Raw genomic sequence first — 19,830 nt, 5'->3', positions numbered from 1 at the left:
GTTGAGCTCAAAAGTTACCTTTTGTGAGGCTTGCTTGATTTTTATACTCGGCTTGGCCTCCTTCCCTCCACTTCCCCAATCCTCTTGCATATTTTTCTGGAACATCTCCTAATAAGTCCTCTTCACCCAAACTTCATGTTAGAGTTTGCTTCTGGAGTATCTAACCTAAGACAACTATTATCTTGTCTATTTAATTAATTATAGCACTTTACTAGAATATAATATCCATGAGAACAGTGAGTATTGACTATGTGTATGCATATATATGTGTATATATTTAAACATAACATGTTTAAGGATGTAAATATATTGCATGTCGACTCTCAGAGCTTTCAAATTATATTTATAATCAGTGTGACTTTTTTGGATATAAACATATTCACATCCTGTTAAAAGTTCTTTACTTTGGCCGGGCACAGTGGCTCATGTCTGTAATCCTAGCACTTTGGGAGGCTGAGGCGGGCGGATCACGAGGTCAGGAGATCAAGACCATCCTGGTTAACACGGTGAAACCCCATCTCTACTAAAAATACAAAAAATTAGCTGGGTGCGGTGGCAGGTGCCTGTAGTCCCAGCTACTTAGGAGGCTGAGGCAGGAGAATGGCATGAACCTGGGAGGCGGAGCTTTTAGTGAGCAGAGATCGTGCCACTGCACTCCAGCCTGGGTGACAGACCGAGACTCTGTCTCAACAAAAAAAAAAAAAAAAAAGTTCTTTAATTTGGGAGGCCAAGGTGTGTGGATTGCTTAAGCCCAGGATTTTGAGACCAGCCTGGGCAACATACCAAGACCCCATCTCTACACACACATATACAGTAACAGTTCCATCAGTTACATGTCAGTCCACCCTCCCTGCTTCCTCTGTGCTTCTAAATAGCATGAGCCAACTTATAGGGTATTTGCTTATTAGGTTTAGTGCAAAATCACTTTTTACATTCAATATAAAGGATATATGGTAAAAGCAAGAGCTTGGTTTGGACTTTTGATGGATATCTAGTATAAAGCTCTGGAAGTACGTTTTTCCTTGAGGATTTACCGCCTAACTATATTTTCTCCCTTCTAAGATACCTGGAGAGAATTTTAACCCGGTGCTGATTTCTAACTTTTCTAAATAGGCTGTGTTTGTTTAGCTGGGAGATATATTTTGGCCCCTGAGGGGTTCATAAATTGGAGACATAGATGGTGCCGGAGGCTGCCAGAGGGCTGTGGGTGGTGATTCTGGGTGTTGTAATGAGGTGTGTTTCGGGGCGGATGAGGCAAGTGACTCATGGGGAGCTGCTGAAGAATGCGTTGGGGGAAAATGCTAGTGAAGTTGTAAAAGGCTTGTAACCTGATCTGGAATATGAAATTTGTGGGTAGTTATTGATTTCCCAGTGGGCGGAATTAGTTTTCTTCATGATATGCTGGCTGGAGGAGGGAGGTTGTGAGAACAAATTGCTAACTGTCAGACTAGAATCATGTCTATGGAGATCTCCCTTTGTGTCCAGTTGATCCAACCAAGCGGCTTTCAACATCTGCAAATGCTTGCAAACCAAACGGAAGAAAAGCAGCCTGGCAGAGCAGAGCTGGGTTTACACTGGCCAGTCCTGCCTGGGAGAATTTTGGGTTTCAATTACAGGGGGAGGGCAGGGTGAGCTGTGACATCTAGAGCCTCTCCCACCCCTTCAGCATTGCCAGTCCTCCGAGAGAGTTGAGCTGAGGGGAATTCGACGTTCAGTCGATAGGAACTTGGCCAAAGCCGAATGAGTTTCACCTTAAAGTCTGTGAAAAATGGAACAGGATTGAAGAGTCGATTCACCCGTGCTGGTGACAAAGTCAGGGGCTGGTTATGAGTGGAATGAGATTCCAAGTGCAGGCTGCCACAGTCAGGCTTAGAAACATGGGCACTCATGCTGAGGATGTGACTGAGCCCCGTCAAAGATGCATTGCTTGTTTAACCTTCTTCCCCAACAGTAAGAGAGGGGCTAGAGAAGTACAGTCACTACACTCTAGAATGTCCTAAAATCTGTATTCTGATGGTGGGACCAGGATGTACCTAGGTTCACAGATTGGCAAGCATTTCCCTAGCAGGGATATAGTGTCCATCTTGTCTTATGTTTTATGAGTGACTCTTTGGGTTCTCCTTCTCTCAACATGAGTTTCATGGAGGAGAGGGGTAATGGCATATCCCACGGAAATTGCATTACATCCAAAGGCCACTGCTGACCTTCTGTTAGTTCTGGGTGAGTGCATATGGGTTGGTGTAGGGCTGGTCCTGAAATGGTACCTCTCAAAAAACCTGGAGGGATGATGGTGTACCCCAACTACAGCTTGGGCCTTACTTGCATTTATGGGCTGACAGCAAGAATCTCGCTGGTTTTCCTGTTACATAGACAATGATCATATCGTGTGATAAATGGTAAGATGGAAATATATCAAAATATATTCTGGGTGCTATAGAAATGAAGAAGAGTCACCCAAGGCAGAGGTGGGGTGTCAGGAAAATCATCCTAGAGGATTTGACATCTAAGTTAACAGCTAGAAGGGAAGGAGTCAGGAGAAGATGGCTGGGACAAGAGCATTCTAGGCAAAGAAAGTAACATGCAAAAATTCAGGAGAAGGAGAGAGTTTGTGGTTGGAACAGAGAGAGGGAGGTGGAGGAGTGGCAAGTGGTGAGCGCCCATGATGAGTTAAGGGAAAAGCTTGCTCACAGATGGCCTCCAGCCATGCCAGAGAGTTGAGAAAACTCATTCTGAGGGCAATAGGAAGTTACTGAAGAATTTCCTGACCACAAGGGACTCCTGTGCAGGGAGCAGGGAGGGCGGTTAGGAGACTTGACACAGAACATGAAGGAAGTCGGCTTGAGGGTAGAATGGACATAACTTCATGATGGATTAGATGCTGATGTAAAGAGAAGAAGAACTCAAAGATGATTTCTTTGCTTGGTTGACTGTGTGACTGGAGGTGTCCCCACTCTTGAGAGACAGCAAAGGAGAAAGAACAGACTTGTGGGGAAGAGGGTCAATTCAGATATGGTTTTTAGAAGTGTTTTCTGCTGGAGCTGGATTGTGGCTGTGGTCGCAAATGTGATTTTGGCTGGATGCATCTCAAGGTGGTTTTCCAAAGTGACAAAGAATTCTTATTTAGTTCTTCCAATGGGGCTGATACTGGCAAGGAGCAGGTGAAGAAAAGGGTCCTCTTATTTGAAGTGTCCCTGAGCCATCAAATAATTGCAAAAGCACACCACACTTTAAGAGGGCTTTGCACTCAGGTAGGTAGCACTGACCGCCACATGACAAAACTTTCCTAAGGGAGGACCCAGAACCCAGAAATACTGCATTTTCTTCTCTGCAATCACTTGGACAAAGAAAACCCTTTCGATTAAAACCCAAGCTGTTGAGTAGTTCTGCAGATTCCCCCATGGCTGGTCTGAATTATAATTTGGACTTGTCACTTGGTGGCAAGTCTCCCAGCCTTTGTCAGACATTGGATACCTAAGGCGCGGGAACCCAGCCTGGGTGCGCAGGTCTCTGACATTCATTACCTCTGCCTATGAAGATTTATTTCAGGGTTTGCACTATTTATCTTCAAAACCATTTGTGTTTGTTGGCTTGACAATCAAGCAGCAATTTGGAAATGCTGCTTCCTGAAGCTTTACGACTAATATAATTTCACAGCTCCAATTACAAATGAGAAAAATTATTTCATCTACAAACAGGAGCCAGACATTTCTGAGAAATCATGGTTAAAGAGAAGACAGAGTACCTTCTGAAAAACAGGCCATGTTATTAATGGTCTCTTCAGTGAAAATCTTGCTGACTCTCCACACCATGAGCCTCCATCTTATGGGGATGCTGGTTTTGAGAATCTGTAAAGCAGCTGCCTTTCAGGTTGATAAACCATTGCTTCTCCTAGTGCCTGGTCTGCAACTCCCACAGCCTCAGTACTTTGTAAGCAAGGCAAACACCAGCTGTCTTTCCACCTAGCAAATATATCCTTCCTCCTGCAACTTCCTTGGAACCTATGTTTTATAGAATCCTAGAATTTTGCATGTGGCCTTAATCATTCAGTTCATCCCTTCATCTGATACTTTACCTCTTCCTTGTGCCTATCTGTAGACAGCAACCTACTACTTGTATACTTCTAGGAATGGAGAACTTACTGCCAGACTTTCCCATGAAAAATCTACTAGCTTAGTTCAATTTTAAGTAGGATTTAAAGTCTGGTGACTTCCCAAGGAGATCTTTCATATCTAAAATCTCCCAAGTGGCTTTTTCCTTGGATTCATATCTTAGTAATGGGATTTATGTGAGGTATCTCAACTAGAGTGCTAACAGAATGACCTTTTAAGGAAAACCCTGACCTCAGTTATTCCACAGCTGTTTTATGACCACTCCTAATAGGTTGCCACTCGTAAGATATAAAGGTACTAAGTGTTTTTCCTGTCTGCTCAAGTCTGCTTTTTATCTCTGTTGGCTCTGTGCAGTGATGGGTAGTTAACCCCTGGTCATTCCTTTCCACCCTAGAATAGTGATTGGCACATAGTAAGCCTTCAATAAATGTGTAGAATGACTGACTGAAAGAGTCAGTTAAATGTGTGAATGGGTTAGCTCTTGATCTGCCTTTACATAGTTCCTTCCTATAGGTCCTACTGACCTCATTTTACAGGTGGAGAGAGTTTTAAATAATTTTTAATCTTGAGTCACAAAAAGCTATTTTAAGCTTTAAAACATTGTCATCTTGTACTTTAAGCTCAAGACGATTGACCACGCTTGATTTGTTTCTTACTACCTTGCTTCAAGGGCTTATCAAATCTTTAGCTTCAGCAGAATCCAAATACGTTATTTCAGAAGCTAGGAATCTAGGGGACAACCCAGGCACTCTTATACTTATTGTCATCACCTTGATTGTCATCACCATGGCATCTTCACTGCAGTGACACAGATTTCCTGAAGGCACATCTTTTTGTGACTCCCTTTTACCCAAAGGACTGTGGAAAAAGAAGACTTTCTGTTGTATTTTAAATCTCCTTTTTTAGAATCTCTTATTTTACTTTTCAAAGAGGAAGACTTTACCACCTTTATCTAACTTAATAAGATAATGCACAATTTTTATCTTCTGGCTGGGCTTAATTATCACATCAATGAAGGCATAATTGGGAAGCTAAGTATCATTAAGTTAGGTAAGTTATTTGTCTCCCAGTGACAAAGCATTTACCACTTCAGATGAACTTACCTAGTTTTTCTACAGCAAGAATTTCAACACTTAATTTCCCTATAGCAAACAAAACATTGCAAAGTTACAAGTTCACATCCTTTTGAAGATAACTTTTAGCCAGGCAAAAGAAAAAAGAGAAGATAACTTTTAAAATAAACTTTTTAATGAATATTGTAAGACATTTTTTTACCCTGCTTAATAAATACATCTGGATGAAAATCTCAACTTTATGATGGCAAGATATGGACTAAATATTTAACTTAAGTAATAGGGTAATTGATAAAGTAATAGATATATTTTCTCCAACTTTCTCCCTTATCTTTCTAAACAAATGGTAGTGGCTAATCAATGTATTGTACTCTCAAAAGTCCTTAGGCCAACTAGTTGGTTTTTTTTTTCTTTTGAGACAGGGTCTCACTCTGTCGCCCAGGCTGGTGTGTAGCGGTGTGATCATGGCTAACTGCAGCCTTTACTTCCTGGGCTCTGATCTTCTCACTTCAGCCTCCTGAGTAGCTGGGACTACAGGCATGCATCACTATGCCCAGCTAATTTTTAAATTTTTGGTAGAGATGGGGTCTTCCTATGTTGCCCAGGCTGGTCTTGAACTCCTGGGCTCAAGTTATCCTACTGCCTCCATCTCCCAAAGTGCTGCAATTATAGGTGTGAGCTACCATGCGCAGCCCGAACAATATCTTCAGTCCAAATTTCTTATAAAGTGTCATTAAAGCTGTGGCCTATGATTTTATCTACAATTTTAAGCAAAGCAGAATCAAAATTTTTGTCATCTATAATTTTGTTTCCATAGAACTGACACTTCCGTTGCAATTAAGAACACTTCTTTTAAGTGTTATCTTTCATTATTCTCCTTCCAAGAGAATATAACCCTAGATTTATGTTCTCTAAACCACCAAGTGTTCCCTAAATCCTCACTCTTCCTATTGCAATATTATCCACTTGTCACAGACTGTCTCAAATGCCACCTCCTCCATTCATTCAGCCAAGATTTACTGACTCACTCCTATGAACCAGGTACTGTATCAGGCACTTGAATATTAGTTCAGCTCTCATGGAGCTTAATCTTTAGTGGGATGAATAAACATTAATTACACTTATTGGAATTTAATTAAAAACTGAGATTTGGCTCTGAGAGAAGGGATATACTCTATTAGATCCTATAAAGTCTTCTATGAACCTTCTGACCAGAGCTCATGAGAGGGCTTCTGAAGCATTCAATACGTTTTGTGACTCTATAAGTTGGGACTCTTTGGTTTCAAGCAACAGAATCCTACTCTGGTAAATTTAAGTAAAAACAAATGTATTTGGAAGAAAGGGAATAACACATAGAATCAGAGGAAATGCTGAGGAACTAGTTATCGGAGAGGAGAGACTCAGAATCTTGGAGGGAGAGGGGACTCAGCATGCACCCCTGGGCAGCCTCCTTGGGGCACTTCTGTGATGAAAGCGGAGCCCAAGAGACTACACATTTTTTTCTTTTTCTTTTTTCTTTTCTTTCTTTTTCTTTTCTTTTCTTTTTTTTTTTTTTTTTTTTTGAGATAGTCTTGCTCTGTTGCCCAGGCTGGAGTGCAGTGGTGTGACCTTGGCTCACTGCAATTTCTGCCTCCCTGATTTAAGCTTCCGCCTGGCTTAAGCTATTCTCCTGCCTCAGCCTTCTGAGTTGCTGGGATTACAGGTGCCTGTCACCACACCCAGATACTTTTGGGTGTTTGTTTGTTTGTTTGTTTGTTTTAGTAGACTTGGGGTTTCACCATATTGTCCAGGCTGGTCTCACACTCCTGACCTCAAGTGATCCACCTGCCTCAGCCTCCCAAAGTGCTGAGATTATGGGCGTTTGAGCCACCGTGCCCAGCCAAGACTGCACATTTCACGTAGTGCTTAAGAGCACAGTCTCTGTAGTCAGGCCGGATTTACCACTTACTAACCCTTTGTTTCCTCGTCGGCAAAATGGGGAAATAATAGTGTCTACCTCCCTTAGTCACTAGGAGAATTTACTGAGATGATTCATGCAAGACACTTGCAACAGTGCCTAGCACATTGTAAGCACTCAGAATACTGTGTATTAGTACCGTTGGCAGTTATCGTTATGAACGTTCCCTCAAGTTTCAGATTTCAGGAGGCCATCCTAATTGGGGCCAGGTGTCCAGCCCTTCCCCAGGGGAAGGCAGGGAGCCTATGACAGCTTCTCAGGATTATAGCCCATGACAGTATGGCTCCCCCATGTACAGTCAGGGTGCTGTGCCAGAAGGAGTGGGTGTAGCTCTTGGGCTGACAGAATAAGAGATGTCCTCTACCTCTTCTGACCTTTGTCTTATTCTAATTTCTGCCATTGTTCATTGGTTTTGCTTTTTTTTTTTTTTTTTTCTGTAATCACCTCTGTCAGTTTTTAAGTACCTAACGGGCAGAACCACGTCTTATCTCTGTACCTCGATAAGGAGAGTATCTTCCACATTAAAGATGTCCAACATCTATTTGTTAGATTGAAAATGAAATCCTGGTGTGTATGATTCATATTGCAGCTCAAGCAGCATTTGAGTGGGGGCAGCTTGACACATTTTTGGATTTTTTTTTTTTCCTCAAGGTTTTCTATTTTCAAGGGAAATATGGAGACAAAGCTGCGAAGGGCTTCAGAACCTTCCAGAAATTTCCCTGAAACAGCAATGTCAAGGGACATACCCTTCTCTGCAAAAGTTTTAGTTTCTTTCTTTTTTTTGAGATGGAGTCTCTCTCTGTTACCCAGGCTGGAGTACAGTGGCACCATCTCAGCTCACTGCAACCTCCACTTCCTGGGTTCAAGTGATTCTCCTGCCTCAGCCCCCCAAAGAGCTGGGATTACAGGCGCATGCCACCATGCCCAACTAATTTTAGTATTTCTAGTAGAGACGGGTTTTCGCCATGTTGGCCAGGCTGGTAAATGAAAGCAATATGCAGAAGGATGCAAGTGGAAGGTTGTTCATTTTGTATCGTCTGTACCAGAGAAAAATGTCCAGTAGTACAAGTATGGCTGAATAGAAAAATACATCCATAATAAAGAGTGCTATAAAACAGTTAAAAATAACTAAGTTGGTCCCTAAATGTGATAATACAGAAAGTGCTCCAAGAAATATTAGTGAATGAAAAAAAATCAAGGTTCAGAGTAATATATACATCATGGTTCCCTTGTATAAAATGGAAACAAAGCCAAAATAACTATATGTTTTATACTGATAAACACATAAGTAAAATCATATAAAAGGATCTTGGAAGTTTATAGTCACAGTATATGATTTAAATGAAATGCAAAGTTAAAATAACACTAGATATTTCATATGGCACATTTTTATATGTATGTGTATATATAAAATATATAGAATATACTGGAATATACAGAATAAAATAACTGGTTGCCTCTGGGTAGGAAGGGTTAGAAAAGGGACTAGAATTGTGAATGATGTTCTCAGGAAATCTTAACCTAATCTTTAATATTTTAATGTTTCACAAGGAGAATGTCTTCATGAACTATTTATTTAATGAAAAATTGTATGCATATATGAAAGAAAAGAAACTAAAAAATGAGGAATTCTGCATTCCTCTGAACTGTCTTTATTCCAGAATGCCGGGACATTCTGCTTCCTGTCATCACCAAAGAGCTGAAGGAGCTGCTGGAGCAGAAGGATGACATGCAACACCAGGGCATGGAGAAGAAGTCCTGCGTTGAATTGCTCAACAGCATCTTGGAAGTCCTTAGCTACCAGGATGCGGTGAGTCCTCCTGATGATGAGATATCCTGGACTCAGACTAGGGCTAAGTTGATTAAATTGTGAAATATTGATGCTGATGGATAGCAGCTGGAGTCTAAAGATAAAGGTCAACGGCTTGCTCAGCAGGCCTACTTGTCCTGTGACTAACCCCCATTGCTGTGAAGGATGGCTAGGGGACTGGAGTTAATCATGTAGCATTTTGTCACTGTGTGTCTGGTTGGCCAGGCTTTCTCAGAATGTGGGTTAGACATTATTGCAGCCTTTTAAGATGGCTTGTTCATGTACTCACGCCCTAGTTTGCAGGGGTGGGGGGAGGAGTTTCCTATGCCTAGACAGACAAGAAGACTCTCGTGTCTGCTTTCTTAGCTGATTTACTTGGGTTTTGTTTCTTCAGTTACCTTCTGAAATGATAAAAATGATTAAGCCTCTTCCTGCATGAGCAGATTGCCAGGGCTCAGATTCCAGAGGTAGGGTGTGGAGTAGGATGGTGGTAGGGAGATGCCTGTGGCCGTGAAGTCATTGTGTATTTTGTAGACGTCATTCAGAGATTAGCCGGGGATGGAAACCATAGGAAAGTCTCAGTGGGAGTAAGTGGAGGGCTTCCAAAGGGCTGAATCTACAGAAGATAAGCTAGATGGGGTGGTGAAGACTGAGAGGTAGTGATTAGACCCAGGCCTGGAATTCTTAAGCATTGGAAGATGGAAGGAGGGTGCTTGATCTGACCCAGGTTCCTCTGGCAGCTCCTCTTTGTCCTTGAGTAATGTCCAGGAGGTACTCAGTCCTTAGATGGGACTGGCTTCAGAGGACTACATAGACCCAAACAACCAATACATTTTTTTCTAAGCATTTGTGTGAGCATTGCCCCTTTCTCTCTCCTCCCTAGAACATCCTCAGAGAAGAGCTTTCTGAATGAACTGTGTCTATTATTGACTATAATTCGAAAACTCCGCAGAGCAATGTTCCTTTACTGGTCAGATCCATAGTCAACCATTATGATCAATTTCCTTGCATACCGTCTCTCTTGTCTCTTCCTTTCTACACTTACCATCCCAATTAAGCCGCTTCTTGTCTTATTACTACATATGCATAGCCTGCTTCATTCATTCATGCAGAAATATTAATACATATGACATACCTGGTGTGCGCTAGGCACTGGGAACAAGAAAACCTATCCCCAATATATAATGGCTAAAATCTAGATGCATATTTGGGGTACAAGAGCTACAAAGTGTGTGTGTGTGTGTGTGTGCGTGCACGTGTGCGCGCTCACATAAGCATTTTTGTCAAGGAAGCCTACACAAAGGAGGTGAAGCTTCAGCTAGTGTTCAGTGGTGAATAATTAATGATCATATCTCTATTTGTTGGTTTCTAGGCACTGTGCTAAATGCAATCTGCGCATTCTCTCTGCTCACTCTGATCCTAGATACTAAGGCTTATTATTCCCATTTTAGAGATGAAAAACCTGAAATTCATAGACTTCATTAGCATTCAAGGCCAAATAAATAGAGCAAATAAATGTCAGGGTCAAAATTCAAACGCAGGTCAGTCTGATTCAGACTCTGTGTAATCACAGGCATAGGGGATACAAAGGCATGGTCTTTTTCTTTCTACTCCTACCTCATTTAATGGAAAGACAGTATAATAACCAAGAGTTTAGATATTCAAGATTCATTCAGATGATGATGTTAGGGTGATGATGTTTCTATAAGGACATTCAGTAGCCAGCTGTTGAGCTGGTTCCAGTCTTAGCTATTTGATCTTTTTAAAAATTGTCTTTTTAAAGGGAGATTTCAGTCTTAATTGTAGTGTAGAAACATGAGGGTTTGTCTACTATTTCTGTGGTAACATCCTATGTAATGTTGCCTCAGCCAGGGAGGTTGATCATGCCTGTGATTCCAGCATTTTGGGTGGCCCAGGGAGGAGGATTACTTGAGGCCAGGAGTTTGAGACCAGCCTGGGCAACATCGCAAGACCTCTGTCTCTACAAAAAAAAAAAAAGAAAAAAAGGAAAGAGAAGAAAAGAAATTTGCCAGGTGTGGCAACGTGTACCCATAGTCCTAGCTGCTCGAGAGGCTGAGGTGAGGGGATTCCTTGAGCCCGGGAGTTCAAGGTTTCCGTGAGCTATGATCTTGCCACTGCACTTCAGCCCAGGTGACAGAACGACCCTGACTCTCTCTCTTAAAAAAAAAATGGCCTCTTTCTGTTGAAAAGCCAATCCACAATGTTTTTTACATTTTAGTAATGCTCAGATCCCTTTTAATGGGGAAAAAGTGTGGGTCCTTGGGAATATGCCAGTGGCCCCCAGTTTGAGGGACCCAGTTATAATGTGCTAATTGTCAAGTTCCTGGTTCGGTAGAGGGATGGGCCCAATTCACAGTTATTTGTGAAGCAGGATGCTGAGGCTCTGCCCATCCCAGGGGAGTGGCCCTCTAGAGCTCTACCCTGACAGGCTGTCATCATTTTGCACATTCCCTGACATCAGACACTGGTGAGAAGAGGCTGCTGTCTTACACACCCTTGGTACTTAGGGCTTCAAAGCCAAGAAGTGAGTGGGAGGCTCTGAGCTCCCCATGGGGGATTGTGGCATCTGGACTTGAGGTGTGTGGGAGGTGCGTGTCACTCTTTCCCGCCTCTGAGTGCAGCGCTTTTATAATGAATTCTGACTGTGGGGACTAACCCACCCCTTTCTCCGGGTGAGCAACTGTCTTTGCTGGGGGAGTTATTAAATACTGTTATAACCATTGAATTTGGTACAAATTTTGATGTTTTTGCTGAGCTTCACATCTCATCTCTCCTGCTCGTGAAGATGGAAATCTCTCTTCTCAAAAGCTTCTTCAATGAATAGGAGGCATTCAGTAGCCATGATTACTTTGAGCTAAACTGAAAATCAGAGGCCCAAAAGTACCTAAATTTCTCATATTCTTGTAGTGGCTCTCAACATTGCCTCATTGCCTGCATAGTCATGTCACCTCGAAAGTTGTTTTTTTTTTTTTTTTTTTTTGGAGCCAGGTTTCTGCTTCTGCCTCCTGAGTAGATACCACTATAGGTACCAGCCACCACACTTGGTTAATTAGTTAATTAATCAATTAATTTGTAGAGATGGGGTCTCACTATATTGCCCAGGCTGGTCTCAAACCCCTGGCCTCAAGTGATCCTCCTGCCTTGGCCTCCCGAAGTGCTGGGATTACAAGCCACCTGGGGAGCTTTTTAAAAGTCAAACCAGCAGGAGGCAGCCAAATGGGTAGGAAGATAGGGGTGGGTCCCCGGTGAAACCCCATCTCCAAGCCGAAGGCAGTTTAAAACCTAAAAGTCAAGCTATATGTTAAATCCTCAGACTGGATTGAGAACTTGTCCTACCGTTTGGCACACTTTCCTCTGATTGATCCCCACCCTTCACTTATTTTACATAAACTTACAATTTCCTAATTGGTTTTCTACACTGTCATGCCCACCTTTGAGTGGTGTCTTCACTTTAACCTTTTTTTACATACTAACAAACCAATTGGCAGTCCCCATTCTGAGTCCATAAAAGGCCCCAGACCCAGTTGTGTGGGGAGGGTTGGGGAGGGGACAACTATCCAACCTTGGGGTAGGGGAACCAGTGTCCCCCCTCCATCCCCCACCATGTCCTGTGCTCCCGCACTGAAAGCTGTTTTCACTGCTCAAGAAAATTATTCTCTACCCTCCTCACACTTCAATGTCCCACGTATCCTCATTCCTCTTGGATGTGGCACAAGAGATCGGGAGCCGCTGAATATGGGTACAAGCTATAACATAGATGGTGAGCTAGATGGGCTGAGGGAGGCCTGGGCAGGGCGTCACTGGCTGGGGGTCCCCGGCTTCCTAAAGTGACTGAGAAGAAAAATCTTGTATCGAAAGCAGTAATACCTAGGCCCCGTCCCAAGTATTCTGATTGAATTGGTCTGGGGTTGGTGGGGCATTGCAATGAGTAGGTGATGATTACCAGGTGATGCTAACCGTCAGCCAGTATGAAGAGCCACAGGTGTAGAGCAGTTCTCAAACCTGAGCAGGCACCCCCAGTAACCTGGAGGAGCTGTTAAAACACGTTTCTGATCATTAGTCTGGACGGTGGGGTCCAGGCGTCCAGTAACTTATTTTTCTAGCAAGTTCCCAGGTGCTGTTGATGCTACCAGTGTAGAGACCATGCTCAGAAACCATTGCTCTAATATGACCTATCTTTTTTTTCCTTTAGTATTCACTGGAAATAGAGGAATAGCTGGGCTCATTCTCAGTTCTTCACCTTCTTAATTTAAGAGCCCTGTCCAGTCTGTAAAATCTAGGATCTTCCAATATGCATTTAATAAACCGTAACATGGCAAATATTTCAAACACATTAATTTGTACTCACAAATTCATTTTCATGGGATAGAAGGGACATGGAATATGCAAAGATCCAACTATGAAAAATCAGACCGTAGAATGTGCTGTTTGCTTTCTGCAGATATCAACTTCTCCAAATTGAACATCTAGATGAAAACAAAAAAGGCCCCCAGAGCAAATGTTCTGGATTTTTCTCCTGGTTGTTTGGCCCTTCTCTGCTGACAACAGCATAGCCATTTTTACTGGCTTTTAGTTGGCATCATGGAACAACCCATTGTCCCAACCCAAGCATAGAAACTATGTCCACCTACTGGAGCCATTGCCCAGGGTAGAACCACATGTGGAAATTTAGCAATTATAGTGCAGGATGCCAAGCTTCCAATTGGGGGGCGTTGTGTGTTTGGAGAATGGGACAGGATGCTTGTCTTCAATAGATTGTCATTGTTTGGGTAATTACAGCCCAGAGCAGCAGGCCAATCTTATTCTTTGAAACCCTGGGTGTTATGGTAGGACTCAGGGGGAGATGTCTGCCTTAGCCTGGGTATTGATTTTTTTTAATGATAGTGTTGAATTCCCTCATCCAGCTTGCTCCTGGCCTTTTAGCATATGAAAGGGACCAGCTCAGGTGAAGGATAAAAGGCCTGACTTCTTCCTCTATTAACTCGTTTTCTCCCCCTCACTGGGCAAGTTTAGTTGTCAACTCCAGTTACTTTGAAGGGCGGTTTCACACTGCTTCGTTCTGTGCTTTGCTGGCTGCTGAGTAACTGATAAAATTTAATATTGCTTCAGACCCAGAGGGAGTTGGTTTTTCCCCTCTTAAGACGGGGTTTTTGTTTTTATGTTTCATTCCTCAAGAAAAAGAGTCGTTGTTTGCTATTCTGCTTAGCAGTCTTAAAGTGGGTAAAGATGACTCCTAATTCTCAAGAGGAAAAGGTATTGGTTGTATCTGAATTGTGGACATAGGGAATTCCCAGAATCATCTTTTTTAAAAAAATTCTTTGAGTCTATTAGCTAAACCTGGGCAGGGGGCTACCAAGGTACTCTATTAGTCATGAATGGTTTGAGGGTTCTGATTTTTTTTTTTTTTTTTTTGAGATAGTGTCTCTCTCTGTTGCCCAGGCTGGAGTATAGTGGCGCGATCGCAGCTGACTGCAACCTTCACCTCCTGGGCTCAAGCAATTCTTGTGCCTCGGCCTGTTGAGTAGCTGAGATTACAGGTGCCAGCCACTGCTCCCAGCTAATTTTTGTATTTTTAGTAGAGACAGCATTTTACCATGTTGGCCAGGCTGGTCCCGAACTCCTGACCTTAAGTGATCTGCCCACCTCCACCTCCCAAAGTGTTGGGATTACAGGCGTGAGCCACTGCGCCCGGCCAGGTTTTGATAGTTTTATTCACAGCTTAGACACTGGTTGGGAGGCTTTTGCTTAATGCAGTGTCTCTTGCTTGGAATGCTCTTCCAATTTCTCATCTTTCTCTGCAGGTAGAATCCTAAACTCCTTTTGGGTTCAGCTCAGATAACACTTCCTTTCTGAGATTTTCTCAATTCCATTCCCTCTTCCTTCCCCTCCCCTCTGCCCCCAGGCAGAATTAGGGACTTCCTTGTCTGTGTTTTCATAACCATGTGTGTACCCTGATATCCCAGTACCAATCATTTTGTGTTACTCTCTCCTGTGTAACAGGAGGCTTTGAGTGTGGAAGCTCAGGGAAGCTCAGAGAGCAAGGCATACCCCCGACTTCACAGAGTTTACGCTTTCAGCTTCATTCTCTCCCATCCCACTTGCACTGTCTATGCTGTGGTTCCATTAAAATCCTTTCAGTTCCTCACTTGTGCAGCACCCTCTCACTTCTCACTGCGGCAGAGTGCCGTTCACAATGCCTGAATACATCACCTTGCTCTTAGCCTAACTAAATCCTACCTTACCCTCAGAAGTCAGGTTAAATGTCACTCTCCTGAGAAGCCTTCTCTAATCCTCTTCCCCACGTCTCTTGAGGTCCTAGGAGCAGCTCGTGCTTGCACCTGTGTTGTCACCCTCTGTAGACTTTTCTGTCTGCCTGCAGAAACCAGAGTGCTATGAGGAGAGAGATCTTGCTTCTCTACCCCCGCCCACCCCAGCACAATGCCTGGCTCTTGAAGCTATCTGAAGGAAGGAATAAATGAATGAATATGTCTCACTCCAATTAATGGCAGGGCCTGATTTCTCCCTGGGGTCTTGTGCACTGAGTGCTAGCAGGGTATTCTTCTTTTTGCCTTCTTTAGATGTCAGGTGCAGAAGGTTGAATTAATCACACTCCTGAGTTCATGACACATCATCTTCATTGGTCTGTGCAATGTCCTCCCCTGTTCTGTGTGTGTATATCAGTGTGCATTTTGTCATAAAACAAAATTGTATCAAATTGATTTTAGTGTTCTAATTGTCTCTTACTAGTGATTCATGAGTCAGGCATTCGTATCTAAAAGACAGAAGGAGCTCTCTTGGGCACAGCAAAACAGTTGGTTATTGTAAGGTAGCTTGAGCAGGAAAAAGGAAATGGGATGATACAAAAATGTGGGTTGGTTAACATCAGGTTACTTCAGGTTACTTTCCTTGTAAGAGTTAAAGCAGGGGGGACTTCCTTATCATGCCAGCTCAAATGACTATGCCCTTTCCAACTGGTTGCTGTGAACCTTCTGTTTTTAAGAAAAACTGGTCTGTTTGGGGGATTTTCTTGCTTCCTTAAAGTTCCCATTTTAGTATGTTGCACTTAGCACAATTGATTCCATCTTGGTTTGATCTGGGCCTAGTGCAGGAGCTCAGTCCAAAACAATGGACTCCTATGATTTTATTTAACAATTTCTTACCCTTTATCCCCATCTTCTACTCCCATTCCACATGCCCCCCCACCCCCCATGAATGATTTGTCTAATGCGTTGAATATGCACATGTGGTTTTGGGTGCATGTATGTTTACACACACACACACACACACACACACACTCATGCCTCTCCTTTGAAGAGGATCAGATATGGACAGCAAAGGTCATTAGCATCTTAGCTCTGTTAGAATCCCGATGGGAGGGGAGGGGACTGTGGCATGAGCAAGAATCCTCCAGACTAGAGGGCATTCTTGGTGGAGTCCTGCCCCTGACCTGCGTGTGGGAAAGCAGTCCACCCTGCCGGTCTACGCTTGGGCACCTTCTTCTGAAGTGCATCCCCTGTGGCCACTCTGAGCTCTGGGTTCTCTGATAAACCTAGGCAGTTTGCCTGCTGCAGGGTGGAAGGGAGGCTGCCACTGCCTCTTTGCATTACTATTTAATTCCCAGGAATCAATACCACCCTGCAAGAGCAGCAGGGTTTTCTTCTAACCTATCTGCTCCCTCATATTTGAAATAAAATGCTGGGAGACAAGGCTTGCTGAAATTCATTTGTCTATGGTGCATGCCAGAGAGCAGCTAATTAGGCCCCAAACCTGAGGTTGAAATACATGAGATCGCTGCACCTTCTGCTGTGTTTTCACCCATTGCTTTTCCTCTGGCTTCCGTGGAGTTAGAAATGCCCTCCTGAGGCCAATGGCACAACTTCTACGGATGACGGTATACCACACGCTTCCCCAGCACCTTCTAACCGGCAGTGTGTGTTCTTATACAACACAGTTGTTTGTTTCTGGTGCCAAAGTGGCACGGTAGATCTTACTATCTCCATTTAACTGGTGAGGAGGCTGAGACTCAGAGAGGCTAGGTGACATTCCCAACTCAACAGCCTCTCATGCACCACTTTGCCTCCCCCCACTCCGCATCTACACGTCGCCAGTTAACAGTGCTTTCACCTGCACCATTTCCCTGGAGGAGCCTATACAGGCCTTAAGTCAGACCGCATCTTGTATCCATTCCACAAATATTTAGAAAGTGCCTAACATGTGCTCTATTTTGTATGCTGGGGCTATGGCAGTGAGCAGAGCAGGGGATAAATTTTAGCTCTGCTGTTATTATCTGTGGGACATTGAGAAGTCGTCTAACTTCCCAACCCCACAATGGGTCCTCAACCCTGGGTCCATGGCCTGTTAGGAACCAGGCTGCACAGCAGGAGGTGAGCAGTTGGAGAGTGAGTAAAACTTCATCTGTAGTTACAGTCATTCCACATGGCTTGCATTACCGCCTGAGCTCCGCCTCCTTCAGATCAGCGGCAGCATTAGATTCTCATAGGAATGCGAACCCTATTGTGAACTGCACATGAGAGGAGTGTAGGGTGCATGCTCCTTATGAGAATCTAATGTCTAATGATCCGTCACTGTCTCCTATCCCCCCCAGATGGGACTGTCTAGTTGCAGGAATACAAGCTCAGGGCTCCCACTGATTCCACATTGTGGTGAGTTGTGTAATTATTTCATTAGGTATTACAAGGTAATGTAATAAGAAAGTGCATGGTAAATATAATGCACTTGAATCATCCAAAAACCACCTGCCCCACCATCCGTTTCATGAAAAAATTGTCTTCCATGAAACTGGTCCCTGGTGCCAAAAAGGCTAGGGATGGCTGCTCTAACCTGTCTGTGTGATGAGGATACTCTTTTCCCAGGTGTGTCAGAATTACAGTAAACAAGAGCACCTGTGAAAACATCCAGCCTTATGCCTGGCAAATAATCTGCACTCTATGCACGTGGCGTTCCTTCTTCCCTCACTGTTCTGCTTTGCTCATATGCTCTTTCTGCTGTTCCAGGCTGCTTCTAAAACATCCCTATAATTCTTTTAAGGACAGTACAGGGTCAAGTGGCTTCCTGGGAGAATGCAAGGCGGGCACTGAGCCTGGAGAGAACTCTGTAGCCCCATTAGTATTGAGGGCAACCCCCAAGCCAGCCCTGGTGGCAGCCAGATGGTTTGGAGCCCTCGCAGTCTCCACAGTAGGCTTGCCAAGAAGCGGCAGATGCTGCTGCTGGAGGCAGGCCTTCCCTGCAGGGCATCGGGGCCTCATAGGAATTCCTGGAGCGACTGGAGAAAGGTGTCTTCTGTCCTTTCAGGGGCTCCTGCGGGGAATTCCAGAACTTCAGGGCTCCTGATCACCACTGTACGGGGCAGTGAGCTGGAGCTGGCTCTTTCCAGCTCACAAGAACCGAGTATTAAATGTTTAGGAATTTTGTGAGGCAACTGTTAAATAACTGCCATTATTAAAAATTGTTATAAATCTATAATTAAATAAACTGTATTAAAATCCAAGGTAATAAGATCTCAAAACTCAAAAACTTCCTGATGAGCTGGCTCCATTTTATATCTACCCTCTTGAGGTTATTTACATCTATTGTGTCTGTGTGGTGGAAATACTGTCACAAGCTCTGCTGCTGTGCCTTGAAATCAACCAGGAAGGGAGTGTTAATGCCACAGAAATTGGAAAACATTGCATATATCCAGGACTTTATTTTTTTCTTTCTGGAAAAACAATGGACAAACATCTACCAGCACACCCCTGCCAGGGACTCAAAACAATGACCCCAAACAAGAAAAATCCAGAGACCCAAGGGAGATGCCTGTGCAATTCTCTTCCCCTAGTGGACCCTAAATCTGCCACCCTCTAAGGGTTCTCAAGGGACTTGGCAAAGCCAGTATGCTCCAGGGATGTAGTGTTTTTAGGAAAAACTAAACACCCAACATAGACCAAGGAGGGGAGATACGTTTCATTTCTTGTGACAGTTCTCATTGATCTGCCGTGGCTTCTTTCCTAATAGTGTTGAGAATGTCGAGGTCTCCTGCAGGGCAGTGAGAAAGACAGCTTTGGTTCCTGCAGTAGGTGAGGGGTGGGGACAATGAGTTGGGTACCATGGATTTGCTATGCCTAAACTAGATGGCCAATCCCAAAATGTGGGGAAGGTCACTGTGACGGGGAGATTGTTATCTTTCACCTCCGTAGGTTTTGGCCTTAAGTAGGACATAAAAATTAGGAGAAGTTGATTTTTGATTCGACAAACACCACCAGATTTATTGTTACAAGGAAGAACCATTGATGGTTACTAAAAGTCATGGACAAAAATCTGATAGGAAATAGGATATTTGCATAATCTCAAAGTATCTTCCCAAAGCATCCACTAATTAATGGCACAGGGAAAGTAATAGCTTTACAGTGGAGACACCTGATAGACCTTATCCTAACCAATCGAGCAAAGGGAAACCACCAGCAGGGAAACATACTGACATCATGTGCCTCCTGACACAGTGCACTGAGAAGGACTCTACATCTCTTCTATGGGAATCTTGCCAAAAATGTACAGCCTCAATCTGATGATGAGAAGACATTAGACAAACCCTAACTGAGGAGTGAAAAATACCAGTCTAGTCCTCTTCAAAAGTTAAGGTCATGAAAGACTGTGGCACTCTCACAGATTGGAAACATGACAACTGGATTCAATGTGGGATCCTGAATTGAATCATGGACCAGAAAATGGATGTTAGAAGGAAAACTGGCAAAATTAGAATAAAGGTTACAGTGTAGTTAACAGCATTGGACCAATGTGAATTTCCTGGTTTGATTATTCTACTCTGGTAATATAAGAAGTTAACATTAACCAATGCTGGGT

At 43.4% G+C, this 19,830-nt stretch overlaps 1 protein-coding gene across 5 annotated transcripts in view; it reads left to right on the top strand.

Annotated features, from left to right (window-relative positions):
• The window catches only part of DOCK2 (dedicator of cytokinesis 2), a 445,548-nt gene that overhangs the window by 162,970 nt on the left and 262,748 nt on the right, over positions 1 to 19,830 (top strand). For all 5 annotated transcript variants that reach the window (XM_055285285.2, XM_063642612.1, XM_055285286.2 and 2 more), the window contains one exon: positions 8,801 to 8,949. In XM_055285285.2, the coding sequence (XP_055141260.1) occupies positions 8,801 to 8,949 (149 nt within the window). The remainder of the gene's footprint in view (positions 1 to 8,800; positions 8,950 to 19,830) is intronic.

This window comes from Symphalangus syndactylus, chromosome 7 (genome assembly GCF_028878055.3).
Source record: "Symphalangus syndactylus isolate Jambi chromosome 7, NHGRI_mSymSyn1-v2.1_pri, whole genome shotgun sequence".
NCBI lineage: Eukaryota > Metazoa > Chordata > Mammalia > Primates > Hylobatidae > Symphalangus > Symphalangus syndactylus.
The sequence above is the reverse complement of the archived record's forward strand: the minus strand, read 5'-3'. Positions and strand labels throughout refer to the sequence as shown.